Consider the following 24,205-nt stretch of genomic DNA (forward strand, 5'->3'; position numbering starts at 1 on the left):
GTGTGTGTGTGTGTGTGTGTGTGTGTGTCCATTTGTTTCAAGGTCCTTTTCACATCCAGACAATCATGACAATGAGTGTTATTTATAAAATGTTTAACGTTCAAGTTATTTTTATTTGGGTTTTATTTCAAGGATGAATTCAAATTAAATGGCTGTTTCGTTGTTTTTGCTCTCTGCTGATCAATAGGCAATTATGATGAGATGCTGTGAAATGTTATTTACACCCGCCAAAAAATGCACAATATTCTCTGCGACGTCTTTCACTCTTCATATAATGTGGTACCCTGTTAAGCACCGCCATCTTGTGGTAATTGTGAGTGATTCAGTGACGTCACATTGCACTGTCATGCTGTTTGCTGTTTAGAAAGATGACTCCAATATTGCATTAAAAATGTTACAGAACAGTTCTGTGCAATAGCATCACACCACTGCGAGCTTTTTGTATTTATTTATTTATTTATTCATTCGTGACAATGAACAATGTGGTTGAGGCAGACTTGTAGCAATGAGACTAATTTGGCTTACACTTCACTTAGGTTAGAATTAAAATGTGGTCCAACAACTGCAACTCATTCGCCCAATTGTTATGTGTACTGTTATTTACTCTTTTCCCTTTTATGTCCCCAGGGAAAGATTTCAGCTTCAAAGAGACATATTTACAATTTAAATAACAAAGCAAACAAATAGTCATGCGTTGGGTTTAATTTGGTTTTTGTTTATTTTGTCCTCAAGTCTCTTTAGTTAGTCATAATCTGTGTTTTGCTTTGCTGTCCTTGTGTATCTCCCCGGTCTAGTCAAGCCTGTTCATGTCCACCTGTGTTTGCCTGCACTTTCTCATGTGTCAAGCAATCAGTGCCCTCGGCCACTTGTGTCTTGCTCAAGTCTCGTTTTGTCAATTAGTGTTTGTGTATTTAGGCCCTGTTCACACAGAAGCAAAGCCAGCTTCGTTCCTCAAACAAATCTTGTACAAACAGAAACGTTCCAAGACATGTGAGTGTCCAAAAGAAGACGCTCAGGATGTTAAATTGCTGTAATATATATGCCAAGTCTGTAGTGGCGCTGTAGAGCTTCCTCGGGGAGTTAACTGAACGTGTAGACGAAGAATCAGTGAGGAAGACGAACCACTGATCTGAATAGCTGATAGGCCAAGACTTTTTAAGCCACAAGGACACCATATATTACTCCTCTCAAGAAACGTTTCTCGGAATACGATCCTATACATTCACAGTATCGAAATTAGAGAACATTTGAAACAGTACTCAGTAGAAACAACAGGGGTCTAGCAACTGAGCGATACAAGAAAGGGGTTCTACAAAATAGTTTAAACAGTAGTTTGCTTGCGAGATGGGAGGAGTAAGATCACTGCCCAGTCACTTCAACGGTTTGCACAGGTGTGTATGGGCTGTCATGTATACAGATAGATCAGTCAGATGAACACATCAGAGGTGACAATGCCGGATGAAATACGACATCACGCAAAACATTTTGCTGTAAAAACATAAACAAGCTAAGGGGGTTGCGCATCCATTGTTGTTTCCACACGCCCTGCTGTCGCTGTCTTCGCTTTGTCGCTCCCCCACGTTTTGCCATGCTTAACCTTTTGGACTTAGTTGTTTTTGTTTCCCGGCCAGTGTTATGTTCGCCTCCTCATTGTTGTTTTATTAAACCTTGTTTAGACTTCACCTCTGCTTCCCTGCATTTGGGTCCTCAACCACATCCCAACCCTAACATTTTTAATGCAGAAAGGATTTTGTTTCCCGTGTATCTTGTGTTTATTGTTATCCATGTCCATTCATCCATACATTTTCTGTTCTTCTTAACATTACATTAGCCAGCCAATCACAGTGTTAAACAGTGATTGTGTTATGACCTAAAATGACCACCGGCATATTTGTTGCTGCTAAATATAGTGGTCACCCATTTTGGTCGATCAATGGATTTTTAAAAGTTTTTCAGCACTCTAATTCTACGAGTTTAAGGGTGCAGAGTTCAGTGCCGCGGCGCACAAGATTAAGATGACAAGTCTAAACCTCTTAAAGCGCACATTCACGCAAAGTCTAATATTCCATGGACATCATCCATTTTACAGGAGGGAAGGGACTAAAGAGGGAGGCTGCCATTCTGCCAGGGCTTCACTTTAAAACTTTAAAGAGCACATTTGTTCCTTAATCACTCTTGCTGCTCCACCTCTGCTTTTTCTATCTGGCTACTCGGCACTATTTTTCGGCTCCCATCTTCTTCAGCCATAAGCCCTGTCAGCTCTGATTAGGACACAGTGTGTTTGTGTGTCAGTGTGGTTGACTGTTTTAAGTGGTCTTAGGGGGCTGATCATTCTGCCGCCATTACACTGGGCCCCGCTCGTCCAGGAGAGACACTATTGCTGATGCTAAGGTCAGACAGATGTCCACTGTCGATCTGATGGTTCAATTTACTGTCTTTCATACCGAGCATATTAATGAAGCTTCTGCTGGACACACCCAGCGAACGTTTAAACAGCAAGCCAAATTGGTCACCTAACCATGCATTTTATTTTATTGTGGCGACCACCTTAGTTGCAAGTGTAATTATGTCAGTCATAAGCCTCCATCACGATGCCTTTATGGAGCTTTCATTAGGTACTTTCTGGGACACAGTCATCCTGGAACACAAAAGGACCTTCCCAAAAGTTGGAAACAAGCAATTGCCCAAATGAATTGGCTTGACGAAAAAATGTGATTCAGAGGAAACTAAATACTCCTGTGTGCTTCCAAGTTGTAGTCACAATGCATTTGAATGAATGTTTGTTTATGCCTATGAATGATTGGGGTTGTTGTTGGTGTCCTATAAAAAAGACCGTCTTTGTACACTTCACTTAACAAAATTACATTTAAAAAAAATATATAATTTCGAAAATAAAGATACCGGCGTCTTGTTAACTTGACATACACAACTTTTATTCATTTAATGGCAAAACCCAACACTTCTAATGCACATTGTTTATAAATATACCGATTAAATTTGGGGACCTCCTGCTGTCACATAATCTGGTGTGACTTTGAATGAATACTGCCCTACAATTTGTGTTTGTTTGTTTGTTTGTATTTTCTTGACAGTTTTATTGAAACTGTGTACAGTAGATAACACTGTTTTAGCTGACACAAACACAAAATAGTGACTACTTGCATCTTGAAAATGTGAATCTCTCTCCTCCCTCTTGCCGTGTGAACACACGAGTCTCAATGTTCTGAAAACAATAATGTCACTCGCTCATATGTGAATGTTAATTTGAATACTCCCACAATGAATTTTACTATGTTCCACCAGTTTCCCTTTCTTACGGGTATTATAGTGTACAGTGCATTTGTTTAGTGACTTTAGTGAGTAATACATTTAGGAATCAAGTGTCGTCCTGTATTTTATTTCTCATTAGCCATTAGTTTTTAATAAAATATGTGCATGAGAGGAACCGTGACTGAAGTGTGTTCTTGTATACAGTCGATAAAGTAAGTACAATCAGTAAAGATTAGGTGTTACTCCAAAATGTGTGTATTTTAGAGAAAGTGCTTATTTAGGTTTGCATATTTTTAGACTTAAGTATCTGGGTCTACTGAGATGTTAGCGTACTAGATATTTTACATCAACATTTATTAATATTAAAAGTTGTATGTACTGTAAAGATGACTTTTTCTGCCTGCTGTATTTAATAAATCCGTATTAAAAAGACTGTGCTGATTTTCATTTTAATGTTCACAGTGGTTTATTTGGAAGCTTAAAAAAAAAAAAAAAAAAAAAAAAAAGACATTTTAGAATGTTAAAATGTTACCACAAACATTAATTGCCTATAGAGATGATACAAGTTTAACTCAGTTCATTTGGGGTTTTTTTTAATGTCTTTTTATGCTAGAGCAATGGTTCTCAACCGCAGCCCTCAAGTACCCCTATCCAGCCTGTTTTCCATGTCTCCCACAGCCAACACAGGTGTTTTAAACGACTGGCTAATCAGCAAGCTCTGCATGAAGTCTGAAAATGATCCTCAGGTGTGTAGGGAGTTGGAGACATGGAAAACAGGCTGGATAGGGGAACTCGAGTACCGGGGCTGAGAAACAGTGTGTTCGAGATAGAGCAGAAGGCTTTGATGCAGCCTCTGACCTAAGAGAACACTTCATGCAATGGTAGTTGTTACAAAAAATGGCCAGAAGGTGGCAGCAGAGTATAAGAGATCAACCAGGGCCATGTTGCAAGAAAGTTCATTTCCCCAGTGTTTTAATTAAAACAGATTTGTCAATAATGATGAAACTTAGCTATATTCTAATGCTAATTGATGCAAAATGGAAACATATACTTTTTTTGATGAAAAAAAAGAGACTAATCTTTCTTTTTGTAGGTTCCATGTTTTTATAGCAATAGAACACAATATTCTGTGGGCCTTGCAAAATCAGTCAAAATCAGTGAAACAGCCGGGAGCAAAGGGGGTTGCTTCAGTGAAAATGGCTACGAATAACCTTAACAAAATATTTTGTTTCCGTTACACAAATTTGGAATCCAAACAACCTCAGTTCTAAATGTTAGGTACCGAGTCTCACTATTTATGTCTCTGGTGGGCGTGTCCCCTGGGGTTGGTCACATGGGTTGTTGTTATTGCCAAGAGAGGCTAGTGAATGACCGTTTTGCATGGACGGCCTCTTTCATACCACCAGAGACACAAATAGGGATCATGAGTTAGATATTTGGATTCAACAGTAAAACATCTTCCACAAAACATGATGAGTCCAGTTGCCAAGATTCCATTTTTGCAACCTGGATGACAAATCAGAGGAAGACGAGCATCCTGGAAATGAAATGTGTTTGAGTTCCCACTGTACTTATGTGAAGCGTCTGTGTTTGTATCGCCTAAGTCACAGAGGAATGGCTTCACCTGTGTGGATCCTCGTATGAATTTTTAATGTCGCCTTTGCTCTGAATCGACTCCCGCAAATGTTGCATGAGAACGGTTTCTCTCCCGTGTGCGTCCTCATGTGAATATTAAGTGCCGTGGTGCTGCTCAGCCGTTTGTCGCACATGCCGCAAGGGTACGGCTTCTCGCCCGTGTGAGTCCTCAAGTGAACCTTCAGCGCCGTCGTACTGCTCAGTCTTTTGTCGCAGAAGTCACAGGTGTACGGTTTATCGCCGGTGTGAATCCTCATGTGGCTTTTGAGCGCCGTCTTGGCTCGGAAAGTGCCCCCGCAGGTGTTGCAGCAGAACGGTTTCTCTCCCGTGTGAGTCCTCACGTGAACTTTGAGGGCCGTGGCGCTGCTCAGTCTTTTCGCACACATGTCGCAAGGGTACGGCTTCTCGCCCGTGTGCGTCCTCATGTGAACCCGCAGTGCCGTTTTGTCACTGAATCTCTTTTCGCAGTGGCCGCACGGATACGGTTTCTCACCTGTGTGGATCTTCATGTGCCGGTTCAACATGGCAATTACAGTAAATCGGTTGCCGCAGATGTCGCAAGCATACGGTTTCTCACCCGTGTGGCTCATCATATGCAATCTCAGCGTTGTTTTATTGTAAAATCGTTTCCCACACAGGCTGCACGTACACCGTTTCTCCCCTTTGCAGATTCTTGAGTGTGCGTATTGACTGCAAGTGCTGACCATGTCAAGGCCATGCTTTAGCGTTGGATCTGTATTTGTCTTGGGGTCCAAAAACCGATCCTCTCTTGGTGAGCTTTCATGACGAACAGGAAAAGACATAGAGGTATTCCCACCTTGATTTCTTTCCAGCCCCTCTTCCTCCTGACTGCTGCAAGGTTCTTGTTTTATCGATGTAGGTTCTGACTCCTCTTGGTCCCCGTTGGACCAGGTCGACCGAGTGAGGACCTCCTGTTGCTTGTGGACATCTTGCAGTTGGAGGTCTAAAGGGACGAAGAAGAAGGGAAGGTTATATATGGAATCAAATATATAGACGCATGGTCGCATAGTACTGTATTGTTGCTCTAGCACTCATGCTGAATAACGTACATTTGTTGAGCTCCGATATAGGACTGGGTTTGGTGTTTTTGGGGCCACCTCAAAAGATTCCCCATTAACTAGTCCTAATGACTACTTTGGGCAGAGTTATTGTTCACTAAGAATTCTGCTGATTGAATTGATATAATCTGCATATGGGGACAGTCAGTTTATCTTTGCATCTGAAAATGTTCCTTGTTAATTCGGGATCAGAAGAATTCAGTAACTACATTTTAGCTTTCTACAGTAAATACTGTAGATGATCCCTATTGTAGTAGTACAACAGTAATATATATATATATATATATATATATATATACATTTATTTATTTTTTTTTATTTTTTATTTTTTTTAAAGCCTATACCATAGTGCAAATATCAGAGATTGCTTTCAATTTCTTTTGGTTTAATTTCCAATTAAGTCTTGGCAGACGTCTCCAAACACTTTTTTTAAGTGTCAAATATTTGCGCCAAATCTTTTGATCCATTCTTATAAATACTGGCCATTCACAATTACATATAAGACTCAGCTTGCTGCAACTAAGGATTTTGAAAATAATTGATTAATCTGTCAATTATTTTGGCAATAAACATTGAATGTGATTTTTATAACAGGTTTTAATTTCCATCCCATTATTAAAAAACAGGACATTGTTTCAAATTAACAGTGAAGAAAAAAACACTAATAAATTATGATTCAGTTTCTGGTTTGGTCCAAACATGTTAAAGGAAAAAAAGCAGATGATGAGAACCCGAAAGAGTCAACTGAAAGATGATGTCTTGGTGCAACTGCCACCTGTGGTGATTAGACTGGGAGGCAGTGCCAAGCGAGTTACGCCACGATTTGTGAATGGATTGTGCATGCTTGGCTGCTAACCTCTCTGCTTGCACTGTTGTTCTACTGTAGCTCAAAACGTTTTTCTGTCATTTTATTTTATGATTTGACGATGCCAGCATTTGCACAAAATTGTATGTTTTTTATCTGGCTGATGACATTGTTTTTAAAAATAAATTAGACTTCATGTTCAAGCAGTTACTCAGTACTTGAGTATTCTTTTCAGCGAATACTTTTTTACTTGTACTTGAGTAATATTATTTTGAAATAACGCTACTCTTACTTGCGTACAATTTTTGGCTACTCTACCCACCTCTGATTATTTGTCTATTAATTAATTGTTGCACCTCAAGTTTAAAGCATGACTTTGCCCATGACTTGTATCACTTTTGCAGTTATCACAGTTTACTAATAAACATAATACCAGTAGTTATGTACATATTTACCGTGACTGATTTTGTCAAGTCTTTGCTTTATTTCTGTCTCTGCGTATATCTTCGGTCCTGAACCTCCATACACAGCTGCTTTGCCATCTTGACTCTGATCTCCATCAGTGCTGTGCAAAAGGGCATTGTTGTCACAGTCCAATTCTTGTAAGTGATCCTGACTTTCACAAGGACTTGAATCCAGAGCGTGATTATATTTGTTGTGACTTTCTTGACAAACAGAAATCAGTCTGAAATTATCCCGCCCCTGTTTCATGTCCAAATCGTCTCCATCCTGACTGGTACAAGGCTCTTCTTTAATTTGAGGAGGCTTTGGGTCTTCTTGGTCCTCACTGGGCCAGGAGGACCCAGCGAGTACTTCCTGTTTCTTGTCAACATCTTGCTCTTGGTGGTCTGAAGAGACAATAAAAGTAAGTTTTTTATTTACTGTTACTTAACAAGTCAGAGATCAAATCATGTCTTAATCGTATAAGTTTTGTTTTTTGTTTGTTCCCCCCCCCCCCTGCATTAGAAAACAAAAACGTACATATAGAGGGATAGTGGTTTTGGTGGATATTGAGAACTTCAGGACTTCTGCAAGGCAGAAAAACACTGGGACAGCAGTGTCATATGGAAGATTTAGGGAACAGTTAGCAAAGGATGCAACATTTGCCCCATCCACTTCCTTATTTAAGATAAGTTATTTGATGTTGTCAACTCTATTACCAGTCTTTTTTCTTTCTTTTTTTAAATACAAGTATCTGCACTTCTACTCAACTCTAGAGTGTGAATACTTTAGCCACATTTTGTTTTCAGGGGAGCATGGGGTGCATGTGTCAACTGGCAGCTACTCTAAACTCCGAATAGGCCTACTCACATTTGTTTCCACCAACAAGTCAATTTAAGTTAATCCTCAGTTTGTACACTACTTCTACTTGTTGGAATGCTAAGACAAACAATCACACGGCCGGTAGCATTTGGATGCTGGGGAAAACGGCTTAGTTCATACTATTACCAATAGTCTTCCATCCATACATTATGTCGCCTGGGCTGGAGAATATTCCGGCAGATAGAATTCTCATTATTGTGACTGTCACCTAATATTGTGCATAATGACAAAACGCTTTGGCTGGGTTGAAATCCCAAATGACGACAATAAAGAAATAATTGTAATATATGTAGGCCTATGTATGTATGTATGATGCATGTAATGTATATATCATTGTATGCAATTTATCACTGACAAATGATGGTCGCCATGACGTCGCAGCATCACCAGATGTGACTCGGTCAGATTTCCATTATTTAAAATCCATAAAATAAAATCGTTAATTTAAGCCACTCATGACAACGCCCCGACAATGCGCACATTCTAATGTTAAATGATTTTGCTGACCTATTCTGTGTATGTCTATTTTTGGTTTCTGAACGTCATCCAGAAGCCGACGCTGACGTCCGATCTCCTCTTCATACTCGACGATAGTATTGATGAAGACCCCGGCAATCTCTTCCGCGGCCGCAGCTAGTCGTTCGTTGACAAAATGTCGAATGTACTGATACGACGACATTGCTTTACTACTGAAGCGTTTTACTAGTATGTATTTACATTCGTTTAGCTTGCAATGCGATTTGGTAGGCAACTTCCTTGTTTCTTCTTCTGGTAATATCAGATGCTGGCCAACGCCCCCTTCTGCCTTGGATTACTGCGGTCAGGCCAGCCGCCACTCGAAAAGACGAAGTCAAGCCAGCCGCCCCAACGATTGTTAATACTGTGCATTACGGTAACGTGCCGACGTGCCCCTGCGTTGGCCACCTTCAAAATAAAAGCTGAGCAACACCTGGTTTATGGTTTAAAATAAAGAATAATAAAAAAACAACGGTTTGTTATTCCAGAACCAGACCAGTTCTGAGGGACACTACACCACCCCAGGTATCCAACCAAAGTACTTTCAACAAAATCTGATGTTGCATTTCAAAATAAAACTCATTTGAAAATTGAAATCTCGACATTAATCCCTGATTTCAAAAAATCATTAAAAATTCATGGTTTGTTATCCCAGGACCAGACCAGTTCTGAGGGACAGTACACCACCCCAGGTATCCAACCAAAGTACTTTGAACAAAATCTGATGTTGCATTTCAAAATAAAACTCATTTGAAAATTGAAATCTCGACATTAATCCCTGATTTAAAAAAATCATTAAAAATTCATGGTTTGTTATCCCAGGACCAGACCACTTCTAAGGGACACTACACCACCCCAGGTATCCAACCAAACTACTTTGAACAAAATCTGATGTTGCATTTCAAAATAAAACCCATTTGAAAAGTTACATCTCGACTATAATCCCTTGACTTCAAAAAAATCATTAAAAATTCATGGTTTGTTATCCCAGGACCAGACCAGTTCTGAGGGACAGTACACCACCCCAGGTATCCAACCAAAGTACTTTGAACAAAATCTGATGTTGCATTTCAATATAAAACTCATTTGAAAATTTAAATCTCGACTATTATTGCTGATTTCAAAAAATCATTAAAAATTCATGGTTTGTTATCCCAGGACCAGACCAGTTCTAATGGACACTACAGCACCCCAGGTATCCAACCAAACTACTTTGAACAAAATCTGATGTTGCATTTCAAAATAAAACTCATTTGAAAAGTTACATCTCGACTATAATCCCTGATTTAAAAAAATAATTAAAAATTCATGGTTTGTTATCCCAGGACCAGACCAGTTCTGAGGGACACTACACCACCCCAGGTATCCAACCAAACAACTTTGAACAAAATCTGATGTTGCATTTCAAAATAAAACTCATTTGAAAAGTTACATCTCGACTATAATCCCTGATTTCAAAAAATCATTAAAAATTCATGGTTTGTTATCCCAGGACCAGACCAGTTCTGAGGGACACTACACCACCCCAGGTATCCAACCAAACTACTTTGAACAAAATCTGATGTTGCATTTCAAAATAAAACTCATTTGAAAATTTAAATCTCGACTATTATTGCTGATTCAAAAATTTTGAAATGCAACATCAGATTTTGTTCAAAGTACTTTGGTTGGATACCTGGGGTGGTGTAGTGTCCCTCAGAACTGGTCTGGTCCTGGGATAACAAACCATGAATTTTTAATGATTTTTTTAAATCAGCAATAATAGTCGAGATTTAAATTTTCAAATGAGTTTTATTTTGAAATGCAACATCAGATTTTGTTCAAAGTAGTTTGGCTGGATACCTGGGGTGCTGTAGTGTCCATCAGAACTGGTCTGGTCCTGGGATAACAAACCATTAATTTTTAATGATTTTTTTAAATCAGCAATAATAGTCAATATTTTATTTTTCAAATGAGTTTTATTTTGAAATGCAACATCAGATTTTGTTCAAAGTACTTTGGCTGGATACCTGGGATGGTGTCGTGTCCCTTAGAACTGGTCTGGTCCTGGGATAACAAACCATGAATTTTTAATGATTTTTTTAAATCAGGGATTATAGTCGAGATTGCAATGTTCAAATGAGTTTTATTTTGAAATGCAACATCAGATTTTGTTGAAAGTACTTTGGCTGGATACCTGGGGTGGTGTAGTGTCCCTTAGAACTGGTTTGTTCCTGGGATAACAAACCATGAATTTTTAATGATTTTTTGAAATCAACAATAATAGTCGAGATTTAAATTTTCAAATGGGTTTTATTTTGAAATGCAACATCAGATTTTGTTCAAAGTAGTTTGGCTGGATACCTGCGGTGCTGTAGTGTCCATCAGAACTGGTCTGGTCCTGGGATAACAAACCATGAATTTTTAATGATTTTTTTAAATCAGCAATAATAGTCTATATTTTATTTTTCAAATGAGTTTTATTTTGAAATGCAACATCAGATTTTGTTCAAAGTACTTTGGCTGGATACCTGGGATGGTGTCGTGTCCCTTAGAACTGGTCTGGTCCTGGGATAACAAACCATGAATTTTTAACGATTTTTTGAAATCAGGGATTATAGTCGAGATTGCAATGTTCAAATGAGTTTTATTTTGAAATGCAACATCAGATTTTGTTCAAAGTACTTTGGCTGGATACCTGGGGTGGTGTAGTGTCCCTTAGAACTGGTCTGGTTCTGGAATAACAAACCGTTATTTTTTTTATGATTCTTTATTTTAAACCCTAAACCAGGTGTTGAGCAGCTTTTATTTTGAAGGTGGCCAGCGCAGGGGCACGTCGGCATGTTACCGTAATGCACAGTATTAACAATCGTTGGGGCGGCTGGCTTGACTTCGTCTTTTCGAGTGGCGGCTGGCTTGACCGCAGTCTAGGACTGTACATTTCAGTTGACTTCTCAACACCAACCCCAATTATCTGGTTTGAGTTTGTGTTTACTGTTTACAGTTTTCACCGTATAAACGTGAATGTCGTGTTCACTATTAGTAATATTCACTGTGTGATCTGTCACTTACATGAAGTACAAATAGGTTGGTTTGCACAGTAGGCTACCTATTTTTAAGGTCGGTATACTGTATGTGTACATGAGTATTATTTCGCTGACGAGTTTTACTTGTACAATGTAGGTACACCGCACACTTGAGAACATATCACTACTTCCTACTCCTTGCTTTGGCAAATTAGGTACATTACTTTGTTCTAGCTTCCCAGATAATGACACTATGTAATATATAAAAAAAGAAAAAAAGAAAGAAAAAAAATGGGGGAAATGTAAATACTGTAGTAAATACAGTACGCTCATGATTGAGATCTGGGGAACTAGTAGGGGCGGTGGGGGTCCTGAGGTAGGGGGCAGGAAGAGCAGTGACAGGCATGCATAGAATATGAACAAAGAAGTTTTAATGAGGATTTGGAGAAACAGGATATTCCCTGTCCATGGCCTTGATGTTGCAGGCTCTAAACATGACTAGTGGTGAACACGTCACACCTTTTGACTTGTGGCATTCAAAAACGGCATCTAATCTGGGGGGACACACATGTATACAATTGCATCTAATCTGGGGGGAAAAACTAAAACATGTATACAAGTAAGGTTTAATTTTCCAGTTATCGTGTAAGTTCACAATGTTAGCAAAGTTACGGGAGCGCATAGTGTTTTGATAACCCAGTCATTTATTTAATTTTCTCAGTATGAGAATTAAGTCATGTGCCCAAAATTATTAATACCTCTAGCAATTTTTTATTTAAAGTTACTTAACCAGCATTTTTTTTTTTTTTTTTTTTTTTTTTTTCCTGGATTGGAAATGACACATTGGATTTTGTACAAGAAGCATCACTGTGGGAAAAAATATTCCTCAACTTTTATATACACATTTGAACAAAAAGTGGCACATCCCTTTACAAACTGTTGAAGTCTTTGGTAAAATCCAAAGTTTAAAACTATTTCAAATAGTCCAAACTGTTCGAAAACATCCTAATTATACTGATTGATTAGGGGTGTGCTCAAAAAATCGATACGGCAATATATCGTTGCGGGCCTCATTACAATACACGTATCAATACGCAGGCATCAGAATCAATATTGCTCGTTAAATTTAAATAGGCAGTTAACGTTTGCCTTTGCAGCTTGCATTGTACCTAAAAAATAAAAACCAGCAGCGCCTTTGAAGTTAATTGCCTTCAATTAATGCAAAAAAATAGCTCACCAGTGATTGGACACTGTGTTTTGCTAAGAAAAAATAAAGCAGAGGAAGAATATCAACAGCTCTGCAGTGCGTAGATTTAGACCAGGCATGCCGCTTGGTGGTAAACCAGAAGAGCTACTAACAAAAACATTTTGTCATCCAGCATAATAAACATATCTTTTGGGTATACATATGACTGTTCTCATAAAATGTAAGTAAATTAATGTAAAATATCGGGATACGTATTGCCTTGAAGATCAACTGTATCGCGATACGTATCGTATCGTGAGGTTGGCGGCAATACCCAGCCCTATGATTGATTAGGAAAAGCTGTTTAAGTCAACTCAAACTCAACAGGTGAAAAACAGTAGCTCTCTGCAGCAGATTTGACTGTGGACAGTCATGGTCCAGGTTACAGGTGGACACTGGGGGTCTGCATTTACATCTCAACAGATTATGGAGGGATCAGGGCAATGACAAGAAAACCCTCCAACTTGAAAGAGATGGAGCTCATCGTTAAAGATGAATGGGCACACTTGCATAACTCAGCTAATTTTCCTGTTGTCAAAATGTTTTGTTGTTTTTTTTTGTTGTTTTTTTTTCCAGCAGATGGTAAGAAAATATATAAATGAGCATGAGTGTCACTTTTCTTACAGGCTCATTTGGGATATTTCTTACTGTATTGCTTTTGGGTTGCAGCTATCCAATTCAGTGATATCATAAAAGTAGGACATTTAAGTAAAAGGTGATTTCCTAATCTCAAACAATTGATTGAAACAAAAGTTAACAACAATGCTGTCTTATGCCGATGACGCGAGGAATGCGTTTATGTCTGGATGTGTTTATGTTAGGAATGTCTGAGGTAAACTTCCATCAGCCACCACGGTATCAAACTCCTGATCCATGAGGGTACTGATGAAATCTTCCACCTCATCTTGCTCCAGGTTAGCTGATGGCATGAGAAACAAAATTCAGCAAAGCGTGCGCTTACTCCATCTTTCTGGATGCGCAAGGCCACATCTTATTCATTTGTGGCCTGATTCTCTTTTTTATTTTATCTTATTTTATTTTTTTGTGCCGCCTGACTGGCTTACGAACGGTACGTCAATTCTGCCTTCCACACTTATGACACAGCCACAATGCTCCGATTTCTGGAATGTGGCGTTTTCCTGAGTTATGGGAATCTCAGACAAATTCCATCATTTGTCTTCAAATAAAATGCAGTGTTACATTTTTAGGATTGTTTGAAATGAGTATGTTAATATTTGTAAATGAAATAAAAGCGGGGAGGATGAAGTCAAGGTGCTACGTCACTTCCACTTATGGGCCGACATTTCATGTAGTGTCGGCACCAGCTGTACGACAGTGGTCCCCAACTACCGGGCTGCGGGCCACTTTGGACCAGGCTGCGACGGGCCGCACAGTTGAAAGAATAAAAACACTTACTGTACTTACTGTACTTCTGGTTAATTGAATAGCCGAGGCTTTAAAAGGTTAAATAGGATGTGTTCTAGTGACGTTCCCTTTTATATACGGTGCAACGTCAGCCTGAACCAAGTACGAGCATTTTTGTAATTCTTACTCGATGACGCTGTCGCGACAAGGGGAATTCCGTGCTGGTTACAGCACCGCCACCTGGCGGTCAGGAGGGACGAAATAGAACGCAAGTAATGAAGTAAACAGTGATTCTAAAAATTCCATGTGCGCAGTTTTGACCAGCAGATGGCGCTCTTGCAGTGTGTCAAATGCCTCGAAGCAGTGCTTCGTTTTAGCGCAGCCAGGCGCAATTGTCTCGAAAGTGGTTCATTGTTTCGGAAAGCCTCGGTTTATCCATCCCTAGTTCTTACATAGTGACGAACGGGTGGTTAAAAACCGTTACCGAGTTTGCTCTTGATTAAAATAAATAAATAAATAAAATAAAATAACATTTAAAAAAAAGCCTTTAATGTTACATGATGAGTCTACGGAGCCCTAGGTGACATTAGGGCTGGGTATTGCCACCAACCTCACGTTACGATACGTAACACGATACAGGGGCCACGATATGATACGTATTGCGGCACATATGTATCCCACATAAGACACATTTTATTTCGTTTTTTTTTAAACAAAATATAGGAAAATTGGTACACTGAGACACGTGCCATGTTAAGTTTAAAAGTAAATAAATGTTGCTAATCTTCCTCTGCTTTAATTTTTCTTAGCAAGACAGTGTCCAATCTCTGGTGAGCTATTTTTGCATTAATTGAAGGCAATTAACTTCAAAGACACTGCTGGTTTTTATTTTTTAGGTACAATGCAAGCTGCAAAGGCAAACGTTAACTGCCTATTTAAAGTTAAAAAGCAATATCGATTCTGATGCTTGCGTATAGATACGTGTATTGTAATGAGGCCCGCAACGATATATTGCCGTATCGATTTTTTGAGCACACCCCTAGGTGACATGGTAGGAAGAAAAGAAAAAACAAAACAAACGCAAATATCTTTGCGTTCCCTCGCAAAACAACGTTGTGTTCCACGCAATCTTTGCGAGAGAACGCATTTTTTTTTATTAGAAAAGCTTAAAAGAAAAACAAAAAAAAACATACATAATATAAAACAAAAAGAACAGTCACAACCAATGTTGACCATTAAAAAAAAAAATGGTTGGCTTTCTCTGCGTCCAACAGTTAACCACATGCACAACTTGCCATTGGTAAACATTGTACAAAATAAACAGTGTCCTAAAAATAACATAATAGATATGATATCAGTCAGATGAGTCTCCTTCAATTTCACAAGCTCCTCAGGTTCTGGTTCTGGGGCTCTTCAGGTAAAACTGCGGCTACTACATCACTGTAGGGTCCATAACGGCTGTAAATATCTTTGCCTACCACAGCGACACACAGCTTGTGCCCTGGTTTGTACTTAGAGATGGCTATACACATGGGCAGAGATTTAGCAACCACGCTGCCCAACAGTCTCCACTCCGGGAAAACTCCACTCCCCTTGACCTTTTCCATGGTTTGGAAGACACTAGTGTGTGAAGAGGAAAGGAAACAGACAACGTCAAAGCAAGGAAGGAAAACCAAATGTTATTCACTACAGTATATCCAAAACACAAATTTGATATTAAACAAGGCACAAATTCTACCTTGGAATTAAGTTTGGGAACTGTGTTAGTGTTAAAGGTACAATAAGTGATGAATATAATAAAATATTAAAAGATATCAACTTAAATTTAGAATTATTTATTAAAGTTGTATGATCCAAAAATCTATTTTTATTTAATTATTTACACTCCCCGACTTGACTGGCACTCAAAATCCAAATACTAATTTCAAAATGGTTCCCCTTGCATTTTCTGAAGTTTGGAATCTCCTTCCTCTGCTCGAGGTAAAAGAAGGAATCAAATTGAGCCATGACAAACTTGCCACACAGCACTTTTGTTTTACCTGTAGCTCTCCATTGGTGGTAACGACATCCCATTTTCCTCTCCTTTCCACGTCACCATGAGGCGCTCGGTGTCCTTGATGAGAGCCAGGTGGACGCTCACTTTTTGGGGGATGCTGTAGGACACAGCCTCCATGTTCAAGTTGGACGGGAAAGGGTTTATCGGTAGAGGAGGATAAAGCTCATTCTATGGGGAAAGGAAAGAGGAGGAAGAGGATTCAGCCAAAGCCAACAAAATGATATTTAATGTATCATTTTTGTGTTGTCGCTGCACAGTGTTGACACTTGTGGAGTAAAAATGCACAATTTGGGCATCTACAGGTTGTTTTGTGAGTTTAGTCAGTGTAAACGCATGTAATGTGACATTAAAGCAAAATTGGACACTTGGACCAGCAGTGTAAATCTAGCTCGAGTGTTTTATTACATTACCTGCTGTGGTGTTGTGTGCTGACGGTCGTTGCTATGGCATGGAGAGACGGATTTCTCAGGCAGATGGATACTCTGTGGCTTCTCGCAGAAGGAATAAATATGCAAGCAAGGCAATGTCAGTATTTTGCTTAAGCATCATTCGTCGTAATACACAAGTTGTGTTTTGATCTGAGCATGAAAAGCATCTTACCTCACTCACAGGAGTAGGAGGAGATCGAGGCTTACACCTTTCTTCTAAGCCTCTCATTAGAGCTGATAGGCCTAGGCAAACATGTTTTTTTTTAATAATTATTATTATTATTTCAAGTTATTTGTTGTGAACTAGAGATGCGCAACATGGCCTCAAACCAACATCTCGATATTTTAGGCTGTGACTGAAAGTGGAGAAACTCTAAAAGAGAATTATGTAACATATTCAAACACTACTTGAGGATTTATACTCGATACTTGTTGCAATATAGTCATTTTTTATATAATACAATATATTTCCTTGCCCTATTGCAAAGAACTGCATTTTATGTATTTATTTTTTTCTTTTTAGGCCATAATATCCAGCCCTAACAGCTTTATTAAACACAGGAATGAGTCCGAAATAAAGGGTAAAGAACACAGTCACATGCATACATTCACTCAGCCACAGTAAACATACCTTGGTTTTTGTTATGTAACTCCTTTAGAGTATTACGGATGGAACCCTGAAAAGGAAGAAATGTTTTTTATTACACTACACGGTGATCCCAAAAGGTAACATATCAATTTACACTTCAATTAAGAAATACAGATTGAAGTAGCCATCCATCCATCCATCCATTTTCTTGACCGCTCATTCCTCACAAGGGTCGCACGTGGGTGCTGGAGCCTATCTCAGCTGGCTTTGGGCAGTAGGCGGGGTACACCCTGGACTAGGGGTGTGAATTGCCTAGTACCCGACGATTCGATTTGTATCACGATTCATAGGTCACGATTCGATTCGATACCGATTAATCCCGATACGAATCTATGAGTCGATTGTTGCGATTTTTTTTATTTACATTTAGAAAATACTAATCAGTAAACTTGTACAGTGTAAGATTTGTATGAAAATGTATTATTTATTTATCTAAAACTTCAGTCTTATACAGGTTGTAATCTGTTTCAAGTTTGAACAGCATTGAAATAAAATATTAAGGCTTAATGTTCCATTAACATAACATTCGTCCATGCTTAAGGTGTGAACCCTAAGACGTTTTAGTGAATATTTTTCCATCAAAAATGGATATTTAAAAATCGATTCGGCCGCCTATTGAATCGATTCGAGAATTGGCCGATGTAATATCGCGATATATTGCCGAATCGATTTTTTTTCACACCCCTGACCCTGGACTGGTTGCCAGCCAATCACAGGGCAAGATTGCAGTAGCCTACAGCGCAAATTCACCTATTGGGCTCTCTCTCTCTCTCTCTCTTTTTTTTTTTTTAAATAAACTATCCACTTGGCAATTGGCTTTTAAAGCAGCTATATGGAAGATTTAAAATCGCTACTGCCACCTGTGGCCGAAAACAAACTGCACGCTCGTACACGCTGCGCGCACTTGTACGTGCACGACCTCAATACTGAAGACTGGGCTCTTCATATCCAATTAAACTATGTTTTCAGAGGTAAGAAGTTTTATAATGTTATACAAAGCTGGCCACTTCACGGAATGAGACTCTCGATCCCCACTAAACAATTGATGTCCACGGGACGTGCAGATCATATTGCTTTAGTCGGTCGACGTCATTTCATTTCAATTCATTTCATTTCATTTCATTTGAAAGGGACAATGCACATTAATGAACAACACAAGTTGTAAATATGCCAGATTCTAGCAGCAGTTGCTAACTTGCATCTGTAGTCCCCTATAAATACATTAAAATACACATCACATAGCAATAGAAAATCAAGATAAACAAATAAGAGCATTACAATAAAACAATAGAATACCATAATAAAATGACTCGATAAAAACAAATCAATGTAAAAAGAGTTAATGTTCACACTTCTGATTGTCTTTCAGCAAACATTTAAGATTTGCTTTAAAAGAAGAATATGACGGACATTCCCTAATTGTGGAAGGCAGACTGTTCCAAATATTCCCCCCCACAACAGACAGCACATTCCTCCCAAACGTGGTGCGCCTGTGGGGAATCTTGCAGTCCCCTCTGTCACTTGTCCTGGTGCTCATGCCTCTCACAGTCCTTTTTTTTTTTTAATTCGTTGAGTGGTGTTGGAGCAAGACCATGGAGAAACTTATATATAAAGCAGGCAAATCTTAAAGTCCTAAAGCTATGGAAGCTTAAAAAGTTGTGCTTTTTGAGAACATTCCAGATATGATATGAGAGAGTTTTTTTGTCCAGAGTCTTCAGTGCTTTTTTTGTAGAGAGATTTTATGGGTTTGAGTGCTGAAGTACATGCCAGAGACCAGCTAGTTAAGCAGTAGTCTATATGTGAGAGAATCATACAGTGTAAAAACATCAGAGCTGCGCTGCTAGTTAATGAGTTCCTTATCTGTCTGAAGTTTGCCAGATTGTATTTTACAGAATTAGCCACTTTTTTTTTTCTGTGTTTCCTGAAGGATAGTGAGTCCGCTATGACTCACAGGTATCTGAAATCACTCACCAAACAATAAAACTATTATGTTGAAGTGATATGAGGAGCTTTATTTCGAGAAAATCACCCTCTACCTATCACTTTATACAACATATAAAAAAAGTATTTCTATCCTCACTGTCACTTCTTGAGAATAATAAAAAAAAAAAAGTGCAAGGAAAGAAAACTAGGACTCACCAAGATGTCGTTCTCAGTTTCTTGTATATTATTTGTTCTGCTCATGTTTATTTCTGCAGATAAATACACAGGTGAAATAAATAGCTATCTACAAATTTACATCTACTTGTAATAGTACTGGGCTCTTACCCTCTGGCACAGTGTCATTCTCACAATCTATTCTGTTGAGGCAGACACAACATTGTAACACAATGCACAAGATTTCACCATAAATGTAAACTGATACTGGATAAAAAGTTTGTCTACTTACGCAATGACTTCTTCATAATCATCAACAACAGATGGCAGCAAACTCTGCAACTATGGAGATTCATGTATTTGTCAAATACACAGACATGATATTTAAGAGGACAAACCTGCATGCACATCATTCAAACCTTTTTGCTTGACTTCACGGCGCTGAGTGCTTTTTCTGCTTTCTTTGAAATTTTCTCAACATGTGCCTGAAAAACAAAATCAACATGGATCAAAAGTGCTAGCATTCCGGCTCAATGTCGCTCCGCCATTTTCACGCAAACTTGGGCTTATATCATATGCGATTATTTTTTTTCAAGGTCCTTTTCACTGAATTTCTTTTTACCCAATAAGCAATTAATATCAGATCTATTAACAGAAGCTACTCATGTTTCATAACATTTATTTTATAGCCCAATTTTTGTTATTGCCTTTACTTCAAGCACAACAAATCAACAGTGGTGAGAAAAGGCATACGTTGGCGTAAATAAATAAATAAATAAATAAATAAATAAATATACATATTAGTGTTGTTCCGATACCTTTTTCTGGCTCCCGATACCAATACCCAGCTTTGCAGTATCGGCCGATACCGATACCATACCGATAAATAAGGTTTTTTTCCTCAGCATGAAAAAGCTGTCTTGCTATTGGTTCAGAGCATTCAAGGGCCAATCGGATATCTTAGATTGCCATGCAGTGAGCATGTCACATATCAGTGAATGTCGTGCACCAGCAAGACACAAGATGCTGCATCCAAAATCCTATATTAGTGTTGGAATTAATGGTATCGGCATGTTACTTGTGAGTAGTCACCGATACCGATACCACTGTTTTAATGCAGTATCGGCACCTCTGCCGATACCAGTATCGGTATCGGAACAATACTAATATATATATATATATATATATATATATATATATATATATATATATATATATATATATATATATATATACAGTGATACCTCGGCTCACGAACGCTTCAGCTCACGAACATTAAATTCGCGAAAATTTAGTCTCGGCTGACGAACTACTTTTCGGCGGACGAACCAAACCACGCGGTCGAACAGCACCACGGTGGCGGCCACAAGAAGCTGACGTACGCTCACGGCGTCCCAGTTCGTCACCCCCTTTCTTTTAGTGCGGACGCGGTTTGTGTTTGATAGACATTTTGAGTGTACTTTTGCTATTATGGGACCGAAAAAGACCCCACCACAGGCTAGTGTTAAGCCTAATGCTTACCAGCGAGGGACGGCGATTCGGCGGCGCGTTTGCATTGTAGTCAATGGAGTTCGCGCCACTAAAAAAAGCGAAAGTGCCATCACGTACCTCAAAAAAGGAGAAAATCGTGCCACGGCTGTTTAGTCCCAGGAAAGAGGTGAAAGTAGTTGGCGGTGCTCACTTTTTGTTGACTAGCTAAAGTGCTCCACTTCCTTGTTCACCAAGGGACACGCCTCCTCCGCTCCGGTGAGCACGAAAGCGCGAATGAGCGACAACCGTTCCATAAACACTCGCGAATGAAGTAAGTCTACCATTGCTACTATCCTTAAGAACTACCATCACAAAGTAAAATAAAACGACTTTATTATACAGTACAATTTATTTCTTTAATTACAATACAATAAAAAAATAATAAAAATAAATAATAAAAACAAGGTATATTTTTGTGTAGTTTTAAGGCTTATTTAGTAGAAAATTATGTTTTATATGGACCTGGGAACGGATTATTCTCATTTTAATGGTTTCTTATGGGAAATAAATGTTCGGAAGAAGAACTTTTCGGTTTACACACACTCTCTGGGAACCAATTAAGTTCGTAAACCGAGGTATCACTGTATATATATATATATATATATATATATATATATATATATATATATATATATATATACATACATATATACATACATATATACATACATATATACATATATACATATATATATACATATATACATACATATATACATACATACATATATATATATATATATATATATATATATATATATATACATACATACATACATACATACATACAGATACACACACACACCAAAATTGAATATGGATGTGCAACATCTCAAAACCATTGCTTATTAAACACATGCTTGTTCCTGGTTGGCTGCTTCCTCAACCCACGGAGGTAAGTTACTAGCGGTGCAACAGGTCACAAAAGTAACGGTTTGGATCGGATCACGGATTTGAGTCATTCAGTTGTTCTTCAACATCTAGACCAGTGAATTTGTCACCAGGAACATCATCCTTTGACAGAATTAGTAGGTTTAGCTCAGTAGACCAATACATAATGTTCAACTCACCTCAGAGGTTATTTTATTACTTAACATTTTTCTTTACATCACATGGGAACAATTTTATAATTGTTTTCCTTAAACGTGAATTTAATAAAATCTTCACATTTCAAGGTTTATTATCTTTAAGTTATTACATAAAATTACTATTTAGAACATAACGGTAATACAAAATAAAATGTGTCACAAAATTGGTTTTACTGTACAGTATACATTCTGAAATAGCAGTCAGTGCTGCGGTATACCAACCTCAAGTTTTTGAATGGACCCTTCATAATCCATGTCATGTTTTAGCTGTTGTATCGTTTCAGCTAAAACCTGCAACTGGGTATTTTTCTTTGTCACAGCTTTTTGGACTTCCTCTTCAACCAGCATCCGAAGCTGTACACAAAAGTAGACACACTTATAGTAGTACATTTAAAATACAGGTTGATTCACAAAGAATGACCCTATTTCATGATCAAATATTCCATGAAGGAAAAATAGCAAAAAATAACACTTATAAATAAAAGTATTCCACTAACATTCAAACAATATGTATATTCTTCCCAAACACGTTGAAGCACATCGGAATCAGTTGAATTGATCACTGTTGTTATTCGATGTTTTAAGTTTTCCAGGTCAGTTGGTAATGGCGGAACAAAGACTTTATCTTTTACAAATCCACAGAGAAAAAACTGAGGTCAGGCAGGAGATCTTGGAGGCCAAGCACAAAGAGCATTTTTTTTTTTTTTTTTTTGCTGTCGCTGTCAGACCTATTACCAGTGTCACGTGACAATTATAGAAAACTGGGAAATCTGACCTTTCAAACACCCACTCCCTCATTCTGATTCATACGTTTACTTACAAAATATTTATGAAACGTTTGTAGTTATATAAATTACCAATCCGCCTTTAAAAGTACCAGTCAAAAGTTTATAAACACTTTCACATGCTATTAAATGAGGAACCGTGTACAAACACTTACGTCAGCTTCAGCGAATTTTATCTTTTTTTCACAGCTTCCAGATGAACTTGACGGTTCATACAACCGCTTCATTCTTAAAAAAAAAAAAAAAAAAAAAAAAAATAGGCGTTAGCTTTGAATTTAGTATTAAATGTCGCCAAACAACGGTTGAACTAGCATGACGTTCCATCGTTACATAAATAAATTATGTTATAAAGTTCAGGTTATAACTTGAGATGGACATACAAAATTTACCAATCTGACAGTACATACTTCGAACTAATACTTAGACATATGCAGGTTTACACTATACTACGGAGCCCCTCTAGTGTCAGGGTCTGATTTTTTATTTTTTTTCTTGCTAATCTGTACCCACAGTTTAGCAATCTACCCACAGTTAAACAATCTGTACCCACAGTTTAGTAAACTACCCAGTTTAACAATCTGTGCCCACAGTTTAACAATCTGTACCCAGTTTAGTAAACTGTATCCACAGTTTAACGATCTGTACCCACAGTTTAGCAATCGGTACCCACAGTTTACCAACCTGTACCCACAGTTTAGTAAACCGTACCCACGGTTTAGCTCTTCTGTGGCGTTATGTAATACGCATGCGTACGCAACAAGTAGTTGCTTGACAGCAGTATTAGCAGCGAACCGCTGCTAATCTGTGGGTACAGATTAGTAAACTGTGGGTACAGTTTACTAAACTGTGGGTACTGATTGTTAAACTGTGGGTACAGTTTACTAAACTGTGGGTACTGATTGTTAAACTGTGGGTACAGTTTACTAAACTGTGGGTACTGATTGTTAAACTGTGGGTACAGTTTACTAAACTGTGGGTACAGATTAGCAAAAAATAAATAAAAATTCAGACCCTAACACCAGAGGGGCTCCGTACTATTCACTTGTGTATTTCGGCTAAAAAATTACGAGCAAAAAAAAGTGTTACATACTGTACCTGGAAACCTCTTTGAACTCAGCTGTTTCGCTCTATCTGTGTTACTTGATTATTCATCCGGGTGTCAACACTTCCGGTTAGTGGTATAGTTCTTGTTCTAATCTTTTACCAGTCAAATTTCCTCTTTACTGCCACCCTCTAGCCTGGACTCAATGTTCTTTCTATCTATCTATCTGTCTATCTATCTATCTATCTATCTATCTATAAAATGATAATGCAAAGAGACATTTGAC

The 24,205-nt window shown here is 38.3% G+C and overlaps 2 protein-coding genes across 2 annotated transcripts; both read right to left on the reverse strand.

The window, feature by feature from the left end:
• Positions 1-4,040: 4,040 nt before the first annotated feature.
• LOC144032928 (uncharacterized) lies at positions 4,041-8,878 on the reverse strand. The gene is made up of 3 exons (XM_077540527.1): positions 8,620-8,878; positions 7,245-7,637; positions 4,041-5,869 (listed from the first exon to the last, which is right to left on the reverse strand). The coding sequence occupies exons 1-3, from the start codon at positions 8,789-8,791 to the stop codon at positions 4,875-4,877; spliced, it is 1,560 nt and encodes a 519-aa protein (XP_077396653.1). The 5' UTR covers positions 8,792-8,878; the 3' UTR covers positions 4,041-4,874.
• A 6,451-nt stretch (positions 8,879-15,329) lies between these two features.
• atf7ip2 (activating transcription factor 7 interacting protein 2) lies at positions 15,330-24,067 on the reverse strand. The gene is made up of 12 exons (XM_077540660.1): positions 23,973-24,067; positions 23,033-23,105; positions 22,315-22,446; positions 19,894-19,959; positions 19,767-19,816; positions 19,646-19,677; positions 19,517-19,569; positions 17,360-17,405; positions 16,901-16,971; positions 16,711-16,788; positions 16,284-16,468; positions 15,330-15,864 (listed from the first exon to the last, which is right to left on the reverse strand). The coding sequence occupies exons 2-12, from the start codon at positions 23,102-23,104 to the stop codon at positions 15,624-15,626; spliced, it is 1,026 nt and encodes a 341-aa protein (XP_077396786.1). The 5' UTR covers position 23,105; positions 23,973-24,067; the 3' UTR covers positions 15,330-15,623.
• Between the last annotated feature and the right edge of the window lie 138 nt (positions 24,068-24,205).

Source organism: Festucalex cinctus, chromosome 1 (genome assembly GCF_051991245.1).
Source record: "Festucalex cinctus isolate MCC-2025b chromosome 1, RoL_Fcin_1.0, whole genome shotgun sequence".
In the NCBI taxonomy this organism is placed as follows: Eukaryota; Metazoa; Chordata; class Actinopteri; order Syngnathiformes; family Syngnathidae; genus Festucalex; species Festucalex cinctus.